This window comes from Neolamprologus brichardi, chromosome 11, assembly GCF_056152115.1.
Source record: "Neolamprologus brichardi isolate AB-2024 chromosome 11, ASM5615211v1, whole genome shotgun sequence".
NCBI lineage: Eukaryota > Metazoa > Chordata > Actinopteri > Cichliformes > Cichlidae > Neolamprologus > Neolamprologus brichardi.
The window spans coordinates 1,175,498-1,198,360 of record NC_142114.1 but is presented as its reverse complement, the minus strand read 5'-3'; the positions used below and the strand labels follow the sequence as shown (position 1 = coordinate 1,198,360).

The window sequence follows — 22,863 nt, the reverse complement described above, 5'->3', positions numbered from 1 at the left end:
GTTTCTAAAAGTAAAATGCCAGCCAGATTCCTCTGTTATCAAGCCCCTCTTCTGTTGAAACAGCTCTAAGTTTGGGTTTAGGAGAGAGACACTCTCTCCACTTTTAAGACTATGCTTAAACCTTCAATTTGTCTGGATCCAGCACATAGTTTGAACTGAATCAGATAAACCTGCAACGTCCCTCAATTAACATCCCTTCGTGCATTTAAATGCCACTACAGAATGTCATTAGCCTTTGTGTGCTCTTTCCTGTAGACTGTGTTTCGTTGTGCTACACTCTCCGCTTTTCTTATCTAAAACTGATTTAATAAATACTCGGCCTTGGTACTGAGGCAGATACCAGAAATAGGTGCGTCTTGGACGCGTTCTCTGACGCGTAAAACTTCATCGTGGTTCCATTCGCTGTCTTCTGTCTTCTACGCCACGACGTCATCATGAAGGGAGCACGGCGTCGAGTGGGTAACCAAACAGCAGCAGGGGAGAAAGCCACCGGCGGATGCGCATCGTTCAGGTGAGATTCAGTGGAATATAATGATAATTAAAATGAGGTGAAGGCATTGATGCTCTCTTTGATTCCTCCTGTTTTGCAGGTAAACGGAAGGACTGTTATATAAATATGAGGAAACTTAGACGCTTACGCTGATATGGTAGCTACGTAGCTAGTATTAGCTAGCAATGGGCTGACGGTAATGTGTCGCTCGCTGTTAAGCCCGCTTTCCATGTTTCACCACCTTATTGATTTTAATTAGAACAGGCAGTAAAGTAGTCTTCAATAGATTTTAATAATGTTACATTATTAGCCCGGTATTATCGCTCTTACGTGGCAAAAGTAAAGCTGGCAAGGTAAAGCTGCTACACACATGGCAGCGAAATCGTAACTCCTTCGCCCATGAAAACTGGATAATCAGGGAACCATCGAGCCACATTTTTTAAGGTGACTGCTCGATATGTACTTTGACAGCTATGCTAATGTCTTTCACTCAGGTCATATACATCATCCCGTTATCCAGCTGTAACTTACACGAGGATTGGGTCTTGAATGGAGAAGTGTTGCATTAGGTCACGATAACAGTTTTACTACCTTTCAGTGACCTTTCACTGACCAGACATTTCGTGTGTTTGGTGGAGCTCCAGGTTGTGTAAAACTGAGTGCAGAGACAAAGCTCGGACATGCAGCTGGCCAGCTTTCACTTCTGAGGAGCAGGCTGAAGAATCCTGTGGTGTCCGTAGAAGAACATCCACCATGTAGAGGATTCCTGAGTGCTGTCTGAATGTTTGATTAAAAACTCTTATGCCTCTTTTCCTCTAGTAATGCTGCAAACACGCTCAAAAGAACTGTGTTGATAGTTTTTGTGATGAACTGACAATTTATTTGTCCACATACCCAGTCACCGCAAACAAGAAAGTTCGGTTTCAACCGACATTTCTTGTGACACAAGGTTTTGTCAAAAATCTGCTGTGTCATTCCAGGTGTAACACTGCACATGTGCAAAGCTCACATTTCATTGTTCAGTGATTAGTTGATAACACCAAATTGCGCATACACTAGGTTTTAATGGTTAGAAATGTAAAGGAAAATATCAAGGCCTCGGTAGTGATCTGATTTTTGGAGAAATAGAATTTTTAGTATATGTGTAATATTTTCTAATTGTTAGAGCTCAAAAAAGTTAATAACAAGCTGATATTGGCTATTTGCTGAGTTATCACTATTGGCATTTATGTAAGCTGATACATCAAATTTCATAAAGTAAAGAAGAGGAGATAGATACTAGGGTTTTCACGATATTAGAATTTGAAACTTGATTCTGATATCCAGGAAAATACTCAATATCAGTTTTGTAATGCATCCTGCAGCAGTAGAAGTAATGGTGAAGAAGTCATAGTTTGAAAAAGTTAACTTGTAATTTTCCCAAATACAAGTTAATTTAACAAAATGTGTATTTAAGATGATGTTTAGAGGTTCTGTTCATTTCACAGATTGTTTAGATCATCATGACAGATTGTGAAAAAAAAGTATTTCAGAGCTGAACAAAAGGGTACAACCACCACCACAGTGCCTAGACATCTGAGATCATTTAATCATTGTAGCATTATGGAAAACTTACAAATGAACTTTAAATAAGATGTGGAGTTAGTTGTATATAATATCAAAATTTAAAAAAAAATGAAGAAGATATATAAAAAGAAAAACAACAGTCACTGTGAAAGACTGAACCAGTCACTGCCTGCATTATAATACTAACCTGACAGCTGGCGGCTAAATTTTTTGAGTTTTTGTTCTTTGTGTGTTTGTTTGTTTGTTTTAAACCTTCAGCTCGTGTACCTAATCTTTGAACCATCCTCACTTCTTAGCATGCGGTGACTGAGGCGGAGGCCTGAAGGCGCTGTGGGTCCATTGGTGACAGCAGGAGCAGGAATCCAGCTTAGATGAAGGATGAAGAGCCCGGTGCACAGATGTAGGGATGTGGAGCATAGCCGTGGACAGTCCGGGGCTGGGGGAGGAACCAGCTGCCTACAGGAGGAACAGCGCATCCCCATCTCCAAAGACGTCATCACTTCCTCCTCTGCCTCGGCCATGTGGTTCATCAGGGATGCCTGCGGCATTGTGTGTGCCATCATCACCTGGCTGCTGGTCTTGTACGCTGAGTTTGTGGTGTTGTTTGTGATGCTGTTGCCCTCCAAGAACCTGATGTACAGTATTGTGAACGGGACTCTGTTCAACACTCTGGCCTTCCTTGCCCTCGCCTCTCACCTCAGGGCCATGTGCACTGACCCTGTAAGTCAGGTTGCATTGGATTATTCATGCATGCAAATTGTTTTAATTCTCAATGTCATGCTGACACTTAATGCTCTTTAGCTTTATAAAGTTCTGATTAATGTAGCAGACATTTAATAAAATGACCATTATGGTGATTAATGAGCTGCACATATAACTGAGGTCATCTACTGTATGTACATGTTTCCTGCTAGGGGGCCGTGCCAAAAGGAAACGCCACTAAGGAATACATAGAAAGCCTTCAACTGAAACCAGGACAGGTGGTCTACAAATGTCCCAAGTGCTGCAGCATCAAGCCTGACCGAGCACACCACTGCAGGTAGGGCAAAAAGGATGCGAAATTCCCACTGCCGCATTTGACATTCACAAACTTAGTCCTATGCATCGCTTTAGTGCAGCAACATCCCCAATTTTAACCTTTCATAAACTGGTGCAATTCCCATTCTCGGAGGGAGTGACCGAGGTTACTTATTTCTAGCTGCAGCTTACAGATAGAGCCCAACCGATACAGGATTTTTGAGACAAATACCATTATTTGTTCATTTAAAAATCTGATATCGGGTGATATTTTTTTGTTTCTTACCTATGAAGTATAAACCGATTTCCAGAACATTTGTTGTGTGTAGCTACTTATGAGTCCTTACTAAGATAATATGACAGCGGATTCTAAAAATAGGTTTTATTGTCACATCAAGTTGTGGATTACTTGTTTACACTGTGCCACACTCTCCTCGGATCAGAGTCCCTCTGGTGGTCAAAGTATGCAACATCAGCCCTCTAACACAGATGAAGGGTGTTTTCCCTTCTCTTGCTTACTTTTCATTTACTGGCTGCTATAAACACATACAAATGCAGACAGTAAAATATTTGCCTATAACAAAAGTGGTGATATATTGGTCCGGCTGTATTTACATTTACCCTACATTTGGCCTGCAGGCCACATGCAGGCAAGTTTGAAAAGAGAACTAGTTGTAGAATACACTGAATGTGTTTGGGTGTGATTGCTTTTAAAATGCAGATGTTGTGGTTTGTTTGTTTTTTAGAACCAATCCATAAAGCGACATGAGTGACTAAATAAAGTAACAGACAGTTACAATAAAAGCATATAAAAAAACAGGGTGCTACCTTTGTGAGATTCTGTTGTAGTTTCAGCCTGTTTGAAGGTTAAGAGTTTGTTTTTGGATTAAATTTAGAATTAGGTTTAGGTTCAGACGAAGGTTTGGCTTAACCTGGTGGTTACAGTTAGGGAGCAGAGGTTACACAAAGATAGCCAAATAAGCATTTGTGTGTGTGTGTCCCTACCAGTCAAAAGTTTGCACACACCTTCTTATTTAATGGTTTTTCCTTATTTTTACTACTTTCTACATTGTAGATACAAACTGAAGATATCGACTATATGAAGCAAGATATCGCAGTTATGTAGCAAATAAAAATAATGTCTTATATTTTAGATTACTCAAAAGTAGCCACCTTTAGCTTTGTTGAGAGCGCTGCAAACCCCTGGCCTTCTCTCAGTGAGCTTCATGATGTAGTCACCTGAAATGGTTTTCACTTCACAGGTGTGCCTTAGCAGGCTTCATCTGTGGCGTTTCTTTCCTTCTTAATGGGGTTGGGACCATCAGTTTTGTTGTGTAGAAGTCAGGTTTGTACACAGCTGAGAGCCCCTTTTGACAACCGTTAGAATTCATATTATGGCAAGAACCAATCAGCTAAGTAAAGAGAAGTAAGAATCTAACATTACTTTAAGAACTGAAGGTCAGTCAGTCCAGAAAACTGCTAAAACTTTGAATGTGTACCCAAAAACCATCAAGCGCCCCAGGAAGAGTGAGCTCTGCTGCTAAGTATAAATTCATCTGAGTCACCAGCACCTCAGATTAGAGCCCAGATACATGCCACTCCATTCCAGTTTGTGTTTAGTTGGACCATCATTTATTTTTCAACAGTACAATGACCCCAAACACACATGGCCTGGCCTCCACAGTCACCTGACATAAACCCAATCAAGATGGTTTGGGATGAGATGGACCGTAGAGTAGGGATGGGTATTGATAAGATTTTCACATTTCTGATTCCATTTTTGATTCTGTTTAACGATTCGATTCTTTATCGATTCTTTTTAAAAAAGGAGAACACTAAGGTCGATTAGCTTAGAACTTTGTTTTATATCTTCTCTTTGAACAAGATAGAAATTTAGGAGTAACATGGCCTTACAAACCCAACAGTGAGATCTTAAGAGATCCAGCCTACGGCTCTTCAATGGGGCGTCACAGGGTCCCCAGGAAAAAAATTGTAAATGTACAATAATAAAATAAATATTCTTCTGTAGCAATTACACAAGAATATCCAGTAATGTCCCTGCCTACAATTAAACACATTCACTTACCATCTGCTGTGGCAAATGGGTGCAAGGCTTTGACCACAAACTTAGTCACTGCTCGGTGACGTTCGTCTATCCTGGCCTGAAAGGAGACGCTACCGGTAGACTGCAGTGAGAACTGCCAGCATCTGAGCCAGACTCTGTCTGTCTCATCATGGTCACCTAAATGCACAGTAATGGCAGGTTTTGTAATAAGGCAGATCGCGCTAACATAATATGCACTGTTAGTTGATTATTTACCTGCCGCATTAACGGGAGAGGACGTGCAAACGTTACCGCTGCTGCTGGGTTGATATTCACGAGTCCGGAGCGGAATTAAAAACACGACATTCATTTAAGGTTATCGCGTGTTTTGTGAGTAAATGCTTTTGCATATTCGTAGTGTTTCCTCCCTTAAATGAAATATCTACTTTGCAAGTATTGCAAGTTGCCCTGTTGTCATCCGTTCTCGTAAAGTATAACCAAACTTTTTAGTGTTTGAGCCGCTTAGGCGCCGTGTTTCCTGCCAGGTAAATGACGCTCCGCAATGTGGTGACGTCATTCGGGACGACTGGAATCGATAAGGGAATCTTTGCAAAAATGGCAATCAATTCCAAGGAATTGAAACAGTAGGAACCGGTTCTCAACAAGAACCGGTTTTCGATACCCATCCCTACCGTAGAGTGAAGGCAAAAAAAAAAAAACAAGTACTCAATAACTCTGGGAACTCCTTCAAGACTGTTGCAAAACCAGTTCAGGTGACTGCCTCATGAAACTCATCAAGAGAATGCCAAGAGTGTGCAAAGCAGTAATCAAAGCATAGGGTGGCTATTTTGAAAAAATCAAAAATCTGAAACATATTTTGAGTTATTTCACACTTTTTGTTTATTACATAATTCCATATGTGTTCATTTATAGTTTCGATGCCTTCAGTGAGAATCTACAATGTAAATAAAGAAAAACAATTAAATGAGGTGTAGATGTTACAGTTATACAATAAAAATAAGAAATGGCATAGTAGAAAACACTTTATCACATACCTGAAAACAAAATCGTATTGAATAAAATACGACTTTGTATAAAGTACTTTTGCTATTGTGTTTGTAGTTGAATTCCCCTGCAATTTCAATTCTTCTTGTTCAATGAAAGAAATATAGGCTGTTTTGTGCTTGAACAAGTCTGTTGAAGTCAGGTTCAGTGTTTGGAAATGTGAAGGATAGTGGACAGGTGATGATCACTGAGAGAAGCTCTGTATTTGCATTTGTTAAACCTCTTCACTGAGTTTGTTCACATATCAAAGTAGATCCGAAGAGAACCAACATCATCTATGTTTGCATGTGAGTAAGAATGTTGTTCTCCAGTTGGCTTGAAAGAAACTGCAACTTTCAAATGAAGGCCTTTACCAGGCTTTATATTTTATGTGCATGTAGGCCCTTGCTTTTCGATTTGGTGTTTAGATCATGCATTAGTGTAGTTCAGGATTTCTCTTCTATCTGCATCTCAGACCTCTAAAATATCTTTACCTTTCTTTCTCCAAAACTCTTAAATTTCTGCTCTCATGTCCCCATACTCTTTGTGGCGGAGGTGTGGTCCCTGGCTCAGCTGCAGGGGAGGGGTGGTGCAGTGAGATCACGGGGCAATGCCGTGGTGGTTGGTGACATAGGTGTGTGAAGTTTTTAGTTAACGATGTCTCTCTCTCGGTTAATTTTAGTGAACCCGGGGCAGAGAGTGGAGAGGTCAGAATGCGGCTGAAAGCTGCACAGAGAGACTGTCAGTAGTGCGTGTCAGCAATAAAACAGGAAATAAACCCAAACAGTGTGTCTACTTGTGGTCATTCTTCACACTCTTCATCACTTTGCCCTGTATGAGTCACTTGACAGCTCTGTGGTAGCCTATGTCACCATTTTCAATCAAACAATGTGCAACTAATTGTGATTCAGTGTTCTCTCCCTGATTGCATCATGAACAGGGTTAATTTTTAGCACTTTCACAGTATCTTCTGGTATATAATACACTGCAAAAATAACAATTTCAGTCACTTTGTCTTGCATCTGCTTAAAAGCGCCCACATTTTTTTCTCTGTCAGATTTGGAGAGTAATCACTTGTAACACCTGTTAGTTTGTAACATTTTAGTCCAGGCTTAATCAGGCATGTCTTGAGCCACCCTCACATCTCTCCATCTTCTGATTTCCTCCGGTTCCACAGTTCCTCTCTTGGCACCGTATCTTCTGCTTTCTCTAGTTTCACAAAGACACAGTGGAGGCCCTTCTGACTTTTTCTATACTTCTCCATCAGCACTCTCAAAGCAAACGTCACATCTGTGGTGCTCTTTTTATTCATGAAGCCACACTGCCCCTCACTGATCCTCTCTTCTTATCCTAGTTTCAACAACTGCTTTCACATAAGTTAATGGTTTGGTTCATCGTTGTACATGCATTTAAAATAAAAACAGCATTTCCCTTCAAAATAAAACCAATAAAGTTATATTGTGTTTTCTCACAAAACTGCAAAAACCTAAGTCATTCTCAAATCTTACCCGACAGCATTTGGTTGCTAAAATGCATCAAACTGCATGATATTAAATACTTATTTAGGTTTGCATCCTAATTTCCCATTTACCTCATGCGGGCTGCATGTAGCCTTGGGGTGTATATAGAAGGAATATTAATAAGAGAGAACAACCTTAGCTCAACTAAACAACTTCAAATTCAGTACTGCTCTTACTCAGTTTCCTGTCAGTACCAACCACTAAAGTGGATTCAGTGAATTCTTGTTGCGATAGGCGATGAACACACACACACAGAATAGTATAGCTTATCGGGCCTTTATATTGTAACTATGTTCATAGGCATGATTGTAGTCACAAAGCACTAAAGCAACATATTAAATCTTCTCAGGAAATCCAGTAATGATTTCCAAACACTCGTTGTTTGCACAGAACACCCAGCTTTAGCACCAGCCTTACCACCAGCTTCCTGTTTGCTCAAATGCAGAGAATGTAAATCCTTAAACTTTAGTATTTGCATTAAAAACCTTCATTTTTTTCAGTTTATCCCATATTTCATGTTGTCTTTTAGTTTCTTTATATATTGACAAAACGTTTTCATCCTGGGTTTCAGTGGAATTTGCGTCTTGCGCTTCTCTTGCAGTGTTTGCAAACGCTGCATACGGAAGATGGACCACCACTGTCCCTGGGTCAACAACTGTGTTGGAGAGAACAACCAAAAGTACTTTGTGCTTTTCACAGTAAGTCCACTGTTAGTCTGTAAATTGACGGAAAAACACCCTGAAGGTTACGCCTTCAGGGTGTTTTTCACATGATTTTCAATCATAAAGTCACCAGTTGTTGCTGAAGAAATGGAGCACAGTTTCTTGGTAAACGCCACTCTGTTTGTGGTTAGCCTGTGTTGTCAGTTCCTGCTCATTGTATCCACTTTCTCATTTTTCTTTTTTAACCCAGATGTACATTGCACTCACTTCTCTCCACTCTTTGGTCATGGTGGTCTTCCATTTCCTCTACTGCTTTGAAGATGATTGGACGAGTAAGTGCTTTTTCCTTGTTCACAGTTCTCTTTAGCCTTCAAACACATAAAGAACAGAACTCTAGATGTAAATAGACATCTTCCCTCAAACATGACAGTAAAAAAAGTAATTTGCTTGATTTTATATTTTGTATTTACATACATAATCATCTTACAATATTCTTCACATTAGTTTCCATTTCTTAAAGGACCATATATCTGTCCTTGTGTTTATCCCATCCTGTTTACATAAATGGGGGACAAAAAAACAGAAACGCCTTCTACAGCCACGAAAATCATTGCAATTCAACAAAGGGGGGCACAGGCTGGCTCGTGTGGTCAGTAGATGAGCTACGCCAAATGCCCCTGATCTCAAACCAATCGAGCATCTGTGGGATCTTGCAGAACAGATACCACAGCACATCTGTTGAGTGCATGTCAGGACTGGGGAACCTACACAATATTAGTCAAAGGAGCTTGCAAAGAAAAGCGTCTGGACTTCTTTAAGTTACTTGAAGACGTTTCACCTCTCATCCGAGAAGCTTCTTCAGTTCTAAGGTCAAATGGTGGAGAGTCCCAGATATAAACCTAGTGGGAGTGTCCCCCCACAGAGGGACAAAAGGACCCCCTGATGATCCTCTAATCGCCTGAGCCAAGGTGTGGAACTGGGTGTGGGTCCCAATCAGCCAGAGTTTCAGGTGAGTTCATTGTGAAACCTGGCCCCACCTTATCATGCGAATTCCTGAGGTCAGATGTCCCAGGGTGTGAGTGGGCGTTAAGGCGTCTGGGAAGGGATCTCAAAACTGGATTATAGATGGCAGAGAGTTGGTGTCGTAAACCACCGGCTCTGTTCAAAGATGGCCGCTCACAGTGGACGTAAATGGCTTCTTTCACTCCTCTTTCAAACCATCTGTCCTCTCTGTCCAAAATGTGAACATTGGCATCCTCGAAAGAGTGACCTTTATCCTTAAGATGCAGATGGACAGCTGAGTCTTGTCCTGTGGAGGTGGCTCTTCTGAAGAAGCTTCTCGGATGAGAGGTGAAACGTCTTCAAGTAACTTAAAGAAGTCCAGACGCTTTTCTTTGCAAGCTCCTTTGACTACGATGACCTGGATGACTGAGAACCTTCACAGACATACACAATATTAGGCAGATGCTCATAATGTTGTGCCTGATCGGTATACATATATGATCTTCATCCACTTTCTATCGGTTATTCTATTCAGCGGTGCTGGGAGGCTGGAGGCTATCTTACCCCACTGCATCTACATACAACACAAAATCAAAGCTGCACATTTTCCCTCTGGTCTATAGTGGTGTTTGTCCAGCTAGATTTTTTTCCATGTGAATTGCCCAGTTTTGAAAATGTTGGCTTTTTTTAGTTTCCAAAGTTATGACCCAGGCACTGCAAAAAAAAAAAAAAAAATCCACAACTTCTTATCCATAATCAAGGACTCTTATCTATAAACAAAGGACTCATCACACCAATTCACAAAATCATCTACAGCCATGGACAGGTTGTAGATGATTTTGTGAATTGGTGTGATGAGTCCTTCCTTTCACTTAATGTGTCAAAAACTAAAGACATGATTATTGATTTTAGGAAGTCCTCTTATAGCTCATCACCCACTATCATTAAAACTGCCGATATTGGGATAGTTGAGAGTTATAAATATCTAGGTGTGGTACTTGACCATAAACTGTGTTTTGAATCTCATGCTGATGCCACTACTAAAAAAGTTCAACAAAGACTGTTCTTTTTAAGGAAAATGAGATCTTTTAATGTCTCATCTGAGATGTTGTCCTTGTTTTATAGAAGTTTTATCGAATCTGTGATGTCTTTTTGTATCGCTGCCTGGTTTGGTAACCTGACGGTGAAGAATAAGAATCGGTTGGGACTTCTGGTAAAAACTGCTAGCAAAATTTCAGGGCGCTGGCAAGATGGACTTTTGGCCATTTACAATAGAAATGTGCTTTAAAGGTTCATTCTATTATTAATTGTGTGAACCATCCACTTCACAGTGAGTTTGAGTTGTTGCCTTCCGGCCGCCGTTTTAGAGTACCACCGAGGAGGACTAAAAGACTCCAGGTCTCTTTTATCCCTATGCGTCTTGTTTCCTAAATGGCAAATAATTGTCCTTGAACTTTCTATCATTATTATTGTTATTATTATTTTATAGTATTGTTCTGTTTATTTTTATTCTGCTGCTAAACTAATTTCCCCTTGTGGGACAATAAAGAAATTGAATTGAAAAGTTTATGGAATAACCGCGTCATGAGGAAAGAGGTCTTGTAGCTGAACTTTCAAATGATTTTTTTTTGGTGGGCTTTTAGCTTGTCAATGCAATTGCTATTTAGGTCCATAATATTCAAGAGAATGCAGGCATTTCTATTGGTGATATCTCAAAAACCAAGCAACTGAAACCAAAACAATCTGGACTTACATCAGACCACAGGCTAGAGGAAAGGATCATTTTGGGCCATCAGACAGATATTTATGTCCTGCCACTATAAGTGTCATTATATGGCAATGCTTGCAACTCCTTAGGACAAATGAAAATATGAAATATTGTTGACATGAGTACGTCTCTACTTCTTTGTTGTGATATTTATTTTCCTTCCAGTTACTGATGCCGTAACTTCCTGATCCCATACAATAGTCTTTAAGAAGTTGACCTAAGCTCATACTTGCTGGCTTCAAAGCTTTGCGTCGTCACTGTAGAGCTGCAGGTGGATGCAGTAGTTTTCTGATAGACGTGCAGCAGTTCCTCTATGAATCTCTTCTTTGCCCTTTCACTTCCCTGTGTCCACCTCCCTCCCATTCCCCCAGAGTGCAGTACCTTCTCTCCTCCAGCAACAGTCATCCTCCTCATACTCCTGTGCTTTGAGGGCCTCCTCTTCCTCATCTTCACCTCTGTGATGTTCGGCACCCAAGTCCACTCCATCTGTACCGACGAGACCGTAAGTGACCCAGTTTACCATCCTGTTAACCACCTCCTTCTAACTCCTCTGTGCTTCAGGACTTCTCCCTGCTGCTGCAACTCTCAACTTCTTTTAACATGAATATCTTTAACATCAGCTGACGTCTCTTACTCTGCAGCAGGACTTCAACCCTAAGTGCCTTAAAAGCAAATAATTTGAGTTACACCTACCATCATATCAGAAATTGCAGAGGTGGATCATCGACTTCTGTAGAGGCTGATTTGTTTTTGCAACCAAAGGAAGTCACCTCCTACTGGCTGTTTTTCCATCTTTTTTATGGCAGAGTGACAATAACAATGCCTTAACTCCAACCTGGCAATGTTTAATTCATACTGTCTTTTAAAGTATGAGGCAACTGTGTCTGTCACTGTTGCAGTATCAATCTGTAAATAGGACCTTTCCTCACACGAGACATTTAGACTCAGCAGGAAAAGTGCAGGTGTAACTCATAACTTTTCAGTCCTTTCCAGTAGTAATTCTGTACTCCTGTGCTTCTTTCTGTTGTGGAGATGTCTCATGTAACAAAAGGTTCATTAGCCTGATTTATCTATACATCCATCCTCATCCTTCTCCCAGTGTTACTACCCCCCTCTCTCTCTCTCTCTCTCTCACTCACTTTGTCTTTGGTGAGCTGGTTAAACTGAATAAAGTCACAACTTTTCACAGGCAAATAGTGCACGCAGCTTTGTGTGCATTGGCTCGCTCACTTTAATAAAGGAGACTAAAACACACATGCAAAAAAAAAAAGTTTACCAGTTAAACTGCCGAGCAGAGTCCAGATTTTACACCTGCTCATTACCAGTAGTCTGCCCCCTGGTGGTGAGTCTAATGTGCTGTTCATGAAGGGCAGGCCTGTATGCAATTTTATAATAAAGGTCCGTTTGTCAGTGTATCAGCGAAAGAAGGAATCTCTGTCTTCTCAAGTTTGGAGCTGAAATAATCAAGCACACAGCGCCTGTGTGCATAGCTCACCAAACCAAACTCTCCCTGTTTTCAACTTCTTTTTGTCTGCAACTCCAGACCTTATTTATTATGAAGAGAGGGCGTTAGCATACACAGGGCTGTGCAACACACAAGGGAAGGGCACAGCATCGGCTCTCCACTGTGCTAATTCAGCAGCGCCTGACGTGCAGCCCGCGATGATCTGATTTTTATCTTTCTAATACAGAAATGGGTATTTGGAGTTTGTGATTACTGTGATCGCTGGGCCGCAAAAGCACACCAACTGAAGTTTGGTTGTCTCTCGTTTTCAGGGCATAGAGCAATTGAAAAAGGAAGAGAGAAGATGGGCTAAAAAAACTAAGTGGATGAACATGAGGGCGGTATTCGGACACCCTTTCTCCATATTGTGGTTTAGCCCTTTCTCCACCCCCGACCACGGGAAGGCTGAGACCTACCAATATGTGGTGTGAAGGCTCAGCGCAGGGAGTGATCAAAACCAAAGTGGGAAGGCCTGCACCCCCCCCTCCCTCACACACACACACACACAGCTCAACGCGATTCACACTGTATATCCCACATTAGCAATGGACAGCTTTTCATGTGCTTTTTTTGTGTTGCCAACTAAGTGCTCTATACGTTTTCTTTTTGTGTTGCCTTGAGTGAGTCGAGTTGCAGAGAAAAAGAAACACTTTACAGTCGTGTTTGCAAACACTGTGATGGATCTGTTTGTTTCTGACCTGCTTTCTTTCTCCTCTATCAGAAGCCCCTCTCCTTACGGTTTCCTTTTTGCTTCTCCCTAAAGGGTTAGTTCAGCTAAATTATAAAGAAAAAGCAGGTATTATGTATTTCCTGTAATTGCCAGCTAATTTCATTACAGTGAAAATAGGAAATGATGTATAAGGTAAACAAAAATGCTTCATAAACTGGCGAAGCACTGAATTTTAGGACATTTTAAGGACTATTTTAGGGTAAAACTGGCTGGAAACTGCAGGTCTCCAGATTATATTAAAATCACACATCAGGGTTAGAGTTACTGTAATTCCACATGAGCTATTCTGATGCCAGTAGAGAGCTTGGTGGATTTTTTTAGATGAACTGACCCTTTAAATATTACTCAATGTCAGTGTGTTCCAGACATGGACTGGATAAAGCTTTTAAATGGGTCTACTCAGGAATGGATTGTCTGAACCATTCAGTAATCAGACCCACGCTCAGGCCGACCCTCTGTTACAGTGCTGTACATAGCACATCAACATCTTGCCTTTGTTACAGTGGGATTTTTCATAGTTACTGAAAAAAATCTCTCAAGAATCAAATGCAAAGAAAGTGAAAGCAAAACACAACAATTCTAAAAAAGAATTTACATTAGAATTACATAGAGTGCGCCATTTGGTTATGATAATCTTCACCTTTGTTTCTGGGTTCAGACTTTTCCTCTGTGGTCTTTTTTTTTCAGCCCCAGTTCTGACACAAAGCTCTCATGTGGGCTAGTTACACTTAGACGAACATGTCAGTGGACTGAAAGTAAAACTCCATTAATTAGAGAATGGGCTGTCCCTCGGTCTGTCCTAACTCAGATGTTATTATGATTGCTGTTGACATTAGAAGGTATTACCGCCTGTTGAATCTGTGCATCACTGACTGTTGTCTAAAAGTAGCTGACCAATGAGGACGCAGCACTGTAAGCCCAGCCATGAGAACTTCACGACGGTGGCGCTCTTGTAGTTTCTATGTATGTTCTATCTTTGAGTGTTTTTGCTCTTCTTTGATTCACTTTTTTCATTCTTGGGAGATTTTTTTAAAATGTCATTATTAGGACAAAAGTTAATCCCAAGACTTTTGGTCTGTTATGTTTGTGATGAGAGTTCTAATAGTTCCCTTTTCTTCCCTATTAGCAGTGACTTTCAGATTGTCTCATTCTTACATTCAGGGTGGAGTTGAAAGCAGTTTTGAAAACAGAGCTCTGTTATCTCATCATGTAAAAACCTGCACATTACACTGCATTTAACCGTTTGGGTTCTCATTAATGTAAGACTACACGAGGCAAGGGATTGCAGTGGTACCAAAAAGCAGAGCTGATTGCCTGCTGTGACTAAAGGATAGCAGATGTACTGAATATTTAAAGTGGGCTTGTTATGCTCATTCCCAGCTCCACAGTTCCATTCTTGGCCTCTGTTTTCTTTAAACTGTGAATCATGCAAAGCTAAGCTAGTAATCTTTATTTATCCTGTGAGGGACCTTCGTGCTCATCTGAAACGAGGTGGTGTAGTTCCCTACCTTTGAGGCAGCCCTTTCTCAAAACCAACTATATTCTGATTGGCTGCCTCTTGTAAAAAGAATGTTTGAGTTGGATGGAGCTTCTGTGTCCACGGTCAGAGCCAGAGAGCCATGTTAGAGAGATCCTCTGTCTTTGACATCAAACAGAGGAAAGAGTAGAACAAACTGTTTGAAACTGAGTTTAGAGCAGTCTGAAGTCTCCCCTCATTATTTGAAACTTATTTGATATAAGCACCCAGCATAATAACACAAAGTATGGCTCAAAATAAGGAAAAGCAAAGCAAATTAGGTCTGATTTAGTAGCTGACCCTTGATCAGCTCTTGAAAGTAAGTTTTGGAGGATCTCTGTGATTAAACAAAAAAGACCAAAAAGTCACGCTGCAGCCTAATCATCATGTTTTCAGTGATTTTTAGCACCTACAACATTGTCCCTGTTTCCTCTCTGATACATGCTCAAGAAAAACAAAGCCTCTTGGAGCACAGAAATGCATTTTATTTTTGGCTAAAACAAACCAGGAGGTTTCTGTTTGTTCCAGCAAACAGAACCAGATTCTCAGTGTTGAAGCTGGCAGTCTGAGTTCTGCTAAAGGAAGGAAAAGGAAAGCTGACTGATGTCGACCTCAGCCTGTCTTTAAGCAGGAAAAACATGTGGGTTAGAATGATGCTGACAGTCTGTCAACATATGTTCATTCTGGTTTTTGTTTTTTATGTTCTTGGGGTTTTTTTGTGTTATTTTTTTTTAGAAAGGTTTAGCCTCCTACAGTAGCCTCCCACTAACACTCTGTTTGCATGAATACGTGCCAGTGAATCACAGCTCTAAGCCCATGTGGTGTTTTGATGTTGTGAGCGTGTGCCAAATTCAATAAAACCCACAATTCTGCGATTATTTGGGAACCCTTTGATATGAATTTGCTCTGAAGGGACACTGGCTTCAGTTTAAAATCCTCTTCGTTGCCGGAAATGTATAAAATCGTGTTCGGGGTTAAAGAGAAGACGTGGATTTAGAATATTCATTTCTGCACCACGCCAGCCTACAAAGCATTTAACCGAGGTATTAACATTCACTATTCAATTTAAAGTACTTAAAGAAGAAGATTTAATTTCACTTTGTATTTCTTTGTATTTATCATTTGAGATTTTCTCCTGGGTGAACTGCTTTGTTCCAAAGTGTGCGGTTTTATTCTTCTATTCTTTGTTTACATGATATTGTGTGTATCCTTTGTTTTTGAATGCATGGTACAGCTGAAGGCTAGTTTAATTGTGTATGTGAAACACTGCTGGTATGATGAAGCAGCTGAGTGACGGCAGAGATTATTATTATTGTTTTGTTTTGTTATTTTTACAGAAATTTTAATTCTTTCTAAATATTCTGAAGAGATTTCAGCACATGCACAGAGAATAAATTCTTCTCAGATGCAATGCAACAACTGTGTTTGCTTCCTTTTTGGAGGTGCATTTATTTACTTTTGCCTGTCCCTTTATTTTATGTTCAAATAGTAATACCGGAGCAGATGTGGGTTTTTTGTTGGGGTTTTTTTCCTCCTTCCCCCCCGTGCACACAGTTCTTATATGGCCCTCACATCCCGCATTTTCCCTCCGTCCTTGTCTTCCATTCTGCTCCCACGTCTGGGATCCTCCTCCCCCCAATACTGTGTCCTCTCCTCACTCATGCATTTTTGCTTTGGTTGATAACTCACTCTGCCGAAAGCTTTCCGAAGCAGACAGCCCTTTGTAATCTTGACTGAGGTAAGCTTGCGAACAGCAGTCACATTGGCCGTCCCATCAAGCTTGACATGTCACATGTATGCACGCTTCAATCAGAAGGCCGACGTGTGCTTTCAGTTCCTCCTTTGCTGTTTTACTTCAACCAAACGGTTTGAATGAATGAGTGAGTTCTGTCTGTAATGTGATGCATGTGCCATCTGTTTCTTTTTGAAGTGCATGCCAGTCTTTTTGGACAGCAGCATGAAATGTTGGGCATGTTTCTTTAAAAACAAATTGAATAACATGGAACCTAAAGCATTTAGAGGACACTGTTAAAACTCATCAGAAGTCATGCTTCTAAATTCTCAGTTAGTGTTAACTGTAACTTGTGGCCATGAAGCAATCTTTGCACCAGTACACTAGAAGATGGCTGTAAAATCCACTGTTTGCACTGCATAAATATAAGTCCCAAAGTTGACGTGTCACTAAAAATACTCTGTCAAGACTCAGGTTGTTTTGTTTATTTTTACATTTAAAACACAAAATTCCCGAAAACTACCTTCAGTGGCATGTACTTGAGTTTCTTAGCTAAGCATAAAGACTATAAACAGGGCACCTGCTAGCCTAACCCCGTAAGCACTCTAAAGCCCACAGAACTACAAGTTGATTCTGTTCATTTGGACGTAGCGTTTTCAGTGGGAGAAACGCTTTGTCACTCATCCAAGTGACTTCTTTAATGTCCGCTGATTGCAGGTTTACTTCACCTTATAAAACAGCACCTTTGCACACTGACTGAAACCACCACCGTCAGGAGTCAAGGAGGCAATTTACGACCATCTATGAATTGAGGAGGGGGCTTAACGGTACCTCCTACCATCTTTACAATGCTGTGATTGCAGCCATTCCCCAACTCTCTGTGAATGGTACTCATAACCATTGATCAATGGTTTTTGATCAGCGGTGATAACAAATTTGCATATTAATGATCAAAAAACTCAACTGCCCATTGTTCGCCATTCAGTCATTATGCAAATGTACTTGGATGAAGCGTTTTCAGTGGGAGAAACGTTTCGTCCAGATGAACTGAAGCAACTTTGAAGGATTTCCTAACCTGGATGATTGAGCATGCATCCAGATGAGTACATGTTGTTTTAGGTTAATATCTTGGAACACAGTCCTTCTAAAATAACTTCTTACATTAGTTCTAGAAGTATCTGTCAGAGTTACTTTTTGCCATTATACATTAGAAATCAGAACTGTTGGCCATCTTGAAATGAACCCTAAATCTCTCCTTCTCAAAGTTCCTTCATCTTCAAGTGCCTTCTGTTTGGACAGCAGTCGTGAACCCCAAATATTGAGTCTACTTTAATGAATGCCAAACATTTTTGAAGCTGGAGCTTCAACACCCACCCACACATTGGACATCAAAGCCAGAATCGCATCCAAAACTCAGACATTGCGTATTTATCAAGCAGGGCTTTAAAGACTCCTTAAAAATGACTGATTTAGCACTTCTAGAGAGGCTGACATGTTTTGAGTGGGAGCCCAGATGAAAGCATCATTACTGTTACTGGTGTTGCTTCCTGCATTAGCCTAAGCCTCAAGTTTGTGGTAGCTGGCACTTGGTTTGGATTAGGAAGTAACATTCAAAGGTCTGAGGATAAAAATAAACTGACAAATGATTACCAAGAGGGCATCCACTGAAGCCTCATTTACTTCAGCTGGACTTAAATGTGCTTTGAGACAGTCAGCCAGTCCAAATATGTCTCTGGTGCTTTGTTGTAGGAACAAAGACCTGTAAAAGTAATCACATTCCCATCAGCCTCAGCTGCAGTTCAGTTTAGGTGTTAATTAGCAACCATTAGAGCAGCTGGCTCCACTGCCGGTCCTGTTCTCTTTGCTTCCTGGCCAGTACACACAGGCAGCAATGACAAGTAACTCTTTAAATGATTAAACCCTCAACCTGAAGACTTTGTATTTTATTTTTTAAAATAAGCTGGACATGTTTAAGTTTCTGAGGGACTAGCACAAAAAAGCAAAACCATCACATAGTAACATACTATCACCAGTTTTGTGTTGTGGATGTCATTGATGGTGCATGCAGGTGATCCCATGCAGTGCTTTTTCTTTTTTTTTTTCTTTTTGCTTTGTTTGTCTCTCTGCTCCTTCACCTCAGAACCTCACTGTTTTTTGTCTGCAGGGGATCGAGCGGCTGAAGGGGGAGACGGGGAAGTGGGGGAAAGTTCCGTGTTGGGAGGCCATGCAGATTGCATTCGGAGGCCCCTTCTCACTGTCCTGGTGCAGCCCTTTTTCAGGCTTGAGCTGCAAGAAGAGCCCTGAGGACCACGTCGCCATCCCCCAGGGAGAGATCATCGAGGAGGATGTCATAGAGATACCACTCAACTAGCGCCGCCTGCTGGGGAAAGCATAAATTGCAGACTGGCAGGGTTTCTTGACAAGCACAAAGATATTTTTGAAACTGGACTTTCTAAATGTTGAAAAACTGCCCAGAATTTATTTTTAATTATGTATTTTTTTTATGTACAGGACCTTTTTCTGGACCTTTTACAGTTTCTGTTCCTACCTTCAGTGTAGCCATTTGATAGGTGTGCGGAGCACCCATTATCAAACTTTAGTATCTTGGCTTAATACTTGCACACACAAGTGAAGGTCTAATGTGCATTTTAAGGAGCTCATATTTCTCTACTAAATCTGCCAAACCTGCAGCATTTTCCTGAATTTGTCTCTAGGAAAACGCTGTGAGGACTCAAAGCTCAGTCAGCTCAGTGTTTGGAGAAGAGACTACTGTAAAGTGCCTCCCTGAGCTGCCTCAGAACACCACTAACAGCAGCTCTGCTCCAGCACTGTAGCACAAACGGTTCCTTTCAACCTTCTTGCCTTCCCCCCAGATTTGAACAGCCAGTTTCACAGATAACGGTTAAGCCTACAAATACAAACTCTCCATTTGGAAAAAGGTTTTTAGTCTAAGATTAGGCTTGACCCATGTCTGAGAAACTAGTTCGAGCTCACCTCGTGCCTTATCTATCTTTACTGAGCAAATGTTTGAAACACTACATTGTTGTATTACTCATCTTGATTCCAGACTGTCTCAAGTTGCCATTTTCATATTTCTCGCTCCATTGCACATGTGGGAAAAGGGCAGTAGATGACTTCATATAGAGGATTTTTATTGTGCGTGTATGTAAGCTGGAGGATAAGGGCTTCTAACTGCTAAATGGCTGCTGGACATTATGGGATCACTTATGTTTAATCATGTTTACATTGCTTTAATAATCTACTCATTGTGTGGGTTCCTTCCTCGTATGAATGGTCATTCTTTTTTGTTTGTTTGTTTTTTTTAATCTAGTGACAGACTATTTGTTTGTTTTTAGCAAATACATCTGCAGTGTTTGACTTGTATACCAAAAGCTACTGACAGTCCAGTTCAAAACTTAATAGGAACATTTTTTCATACTGCCTTATCGTCTCATCTAATCGACTGCGAGAAAGGAAAAAAAAATATTTATCAACGTGTCAGAGCACTCCTTACATTGTGGTACATCTCATCACCTGTTGTGTTTATCTGCACTGATTCCATTCTGTTCCACTGTGACCACTTTCAGCTCTCCTGCTTCGATGCCTTTGATGATAGCCAACCACAGAAGACAAATACAGCTGTTGTGGTAGAAGTGTGTATCATAATTGGAGAAAACATTACACCTCATTTGCAGCTGAGGCACAGCTAAGTGGTCTGGAATAAATGGGTGTTCAGACAGAACAGCAGGCATGTTGTTTGTACTGTCCTGGGGGAAACACGGTGCCCTCAAAATTTTCATTCGATTTAATTTGAACAAAACAGATCTGCACACCGGAGCTTGGCTTTATCGTTTAGTAGTTGTCACTGACCCATGTGGAGAGGGTTCATTTTCAATTTTTACCTCCAGCCTTTAATCATTACGCTTCTGCCGACTACTGCAGCTGGTCATTTGCATAATTTTGTGTGAGCTTTCTAGCTTTTGTGGGCATTGTAAGGTGACATATTCAGCTGCAACTAGTTTGAACTAGTCGACATTAGCACATGGTGAAGGTGGAGAAAACGTTTCCTCCTTAATTTTCTGGGCGTGCAGTCTTCTCCGGTGCTATCCCTAAAAGTACCACAAGGTGGTGCCAAACTCAAATCAATTGACTTTCTAATCATTCTCAATTCTTTAGAGGAAATTTAGCATGACTGTGAGATGGCTATTTTTCTGCACAAAATATGTGGTATTTAAGTGCCCTCATTTGTTCAACTTCCATTTTATTTATAAAAATATTCATTTCCACTCAGTATTCCAATGTAGAGCAAGTCACAGTGTGGTTTGTTATACATGCATCACACATTAAAAAAATCAACTTCCACAGAGGTACAAAAAAATAATAATATGAGGGTTTTTTGATTTTGTGCAAGTCCCAGGGAACCCCTCATTTTCTTAAAGAATCAGAATTCAGTTGACAGTCCATAAAAAGGCAGTTGTTGTTCGTCTTATAGGAAGAACTCTTAAAAAGTATACATCCGTCAATTCTGCAGGCGGAGAACCTGACAGAACTGCTCTTTGAGTCAACAGTTTTAAGGCTGCACACTTGGAGCAACTCCAACATGCATTACTGGTCCTTCTTGTCTGCTTCCTGTGGGTGTGTCTGAGGTGCTGAACCATGAAGCATCAGCAGTCCACACAGAGTGAGAGAGATGCCTGCCCACCACATAGTTGCATGGCTCTCTCCAAAGAAGAGCCTCCCTAGCAGTCCCTGGACAGAAGAAGAACACATTCACTATAAATATAAAACAGTAATCTGAATGTTGAATGCAAAGTCAAAATGTTCCCCTTTTATTGTTATAGTGTTGTGAAAAAATCAAATTAGTTCAGCATATGTAGAGAGCTTACAGAGGAAATGAAGTTGGATGCAGTGGTCGTGACAGTGGCCCTGGCTGTAGAGGTGGAATGGCGGAGTGCCTTGGAGAAGGTGGTCCACATGACTGCATTACAGGCGAATAGCAGGCCGCCGCACAGCAGCCGCAGGGGGATGTGGAGCTGTAGGCCAAGGTATAGCAAGACACATGAAAACACAACTTTACCCTCTGCAGCAAAAATGTCACGGAAACTTTGCTAAATACCAGAACTGAACCTTAGTTCAGATTCCCTACCTAAACAGCGTTTCTCCATTTCCCATCATGCATGCCCAGGAAGAACATATACTTTTTACCTCATAGCCTAAACTTTGACAAACATGCCTGTTTATAGACCAAAAACTTTAAACCACCACCACAGTTAGATACAGAAAAACAATCACACAGCTGTTACTAATCACAGTAATTTTGACTATGTACCGGCACACGCCCTAATGAATGACAATACTAACACCTGTTTGGCTTATGTTTTACAGCTAGATGCTGTACAAGTTACTGAGAACTATCAGCTTGCATCATTAATGAATTAATTTATTATTCATATTAATCGGCAACAGTTTGTGCTGGTCTTGTATTAATATTCATTTAAGTCACAGAGCTAACCTTTAAGTACACAGTAATGAAATGTTTTAAGGTATTTTATGGAGGCTTTAAGAGGCAACTGATTACTTGCATGAATATTACTCCTCCAAGTTGTTACTGTTTTCTACCGGTGTAACACCGGCTGGCTGCCATCTTTGTTGTGGCAGTAGTCGGAAACGAGAAAACTCTTTAATAAATTCAGTGGAAGGGGTATTATGATCAAGGGGCTTTAGAATAATTTCTGAACAAGGATATGCGTAAAAAACAAACAAACAAAACACCTTCCTCCAATGTTTCGAGTAACCCGAACTCGTACGAACCGTAATAAGTGTCTGGTAACTGTATGACGCTTTTCTGCTGTGAAAGACGAGGTTTTGTGTGTGTGTGTGTGTGTGTGTAACCATGCCAAGGAAATTAGATATTTGTAGAAATACAAAAACAAAGATGTCAGAGAGTCAGTGTCACCCAGTCACAGGCTGCGCTTCCACCAGGAGTTTGATTCCAGTCGCTCAGCCGCGTCTCGCACATCTCTCTCAGGTAGCTCGCACCGAGCGACAGCTTAGCTGACAGAGAGGCAGTAGCTGCCAGAAAGCCCGCTAATAACGCGTAAAAGGACCCTGAAAACATTCCCGAACTCGGCTGGTTGTTAGAGGGCTCCATGTTAATCCTTTCAGACCGCAGTCAAGCCTGAGTTAAAGGATGCGAACAGGTATACGAGAATTTCACAATAAAAGCTTGTATGGCAGCTTCCTCCACACATCACTACGCAACAGGACA

General features: G+C 40.9%; 2 protein-coding genes across 5 annotated transcripts; one reads left to right on the top strand and one right to left on the bottom strand.

Moving 5' to 3' along the window:
- Positions 1-443: 443 nt before the first annotated feature.
- On the top strand, positions 444-20,967 carry zdhhc3a (zinc finger DHHC-type palmitoyltransferase 3a). 4 transcript variants are annotated; one of them, XR_437104.3, is made up of 8 exons: positions 444-511; positions 2,353-2,776; positions 2,971-3,095; positions 8,283-8,379; positions 8,594-8,675; positions 11,485-11,615; positions 12,890-16,601; positions 18,760-18,849. XR_437104.3 is itself a non-coding variant. In XM_006795994.3 (7 exons), the coding sequence occupies exons 2-7, from the start codon at positions 2,435-2,437 to the stop codon at positions 18,964-18,966; spliced, it is 984 nt and encodes a 327-aa protein (XP_006796057.1). In that variant the 5' UTR covers positions 444-511; positions 2,353-2,434; the 3' UTR covers positions 18,967-20,967. The 4 variants fall into 4 exon arrangements, 3 of the variants coding, with proteins under 3 accessions (XP_006796057.1, XP_006796058.1, XP_035765883.1); XM_006795994.3 differs by lacking the exon at positions 12,890-16,601 and having other exon boundaries at positions 18,760-20,967; XM_006795995.3 differs by lacking the exon at positions 18,760-18,849 and having other exon boundaries at positions 12,890-18,535.
- Positions 20,849-22,768, bottom strand: LOC148100429 (transmembrane protein 42-like). Its single transcript, XM_087847931.1, has 3 exons — positions 22,552-22,768; positions 21,482-21,628; positions 20,849-21,344 (listed from the first exon to the last, which is right to left on the bottom strand). Exons 1-3 carry the CDS (start codon positions 22,744-22,746, stop codon positions 21,201-21,203), a joined length of 486 nt encoding a protein of 161 aa, XP_087704057.1. The 5' UTR covers positions 22,747-22,768; the 3' UTR covers positions 20,849-21,200.
- Positions 22,769-22,863: the final 95 nt, after the last annotated feature.

Coding starts and splice junctions, on each gene's coding strand:
- zdhhc3a (XM_006795994.3), top strand. CDS start 2,435: ATGAAGAGCCCGGTGCACAGATGTAGGGATGTGGAGCATAGCCGTGGA. Junction 2,777..2,970: donor GGGCCATGTGCACTGACCCT/GTAAGTCAGGTT, acceptor GTTTCCTGCTAG/GGGGCCGTGCCAAAAGGAAA. Junction 11,616..18,759: donor CCATCTGTACCGACGAGACC/GTAAGTGACCCA, acceptor TTTTGTCTGCAG/GGGATCGAGCGGCTGAAGGG.
- LOC148100429 (XM_087847931.1), bottom strand. CDS start 22,746: ATGGAGCCCTCTAACAACCAGCCGAGTTCGGGAATGTTTTCAGGGTCC. Junction 21,629..22,551: donor GAAGCGCAGCCTGTGACTGG/GTGACACTGACT, acceptor CTTGGCCTACAG/CTCCACATCCCCCTGCGGCT. Junction 21,345..21,481: donor CATCCAACTTCATTTCCTCT/GTAAGCTCTCTA, acceptor TCTTCTGTCCAG/GGACTGCTAGGGAGGCTCTT.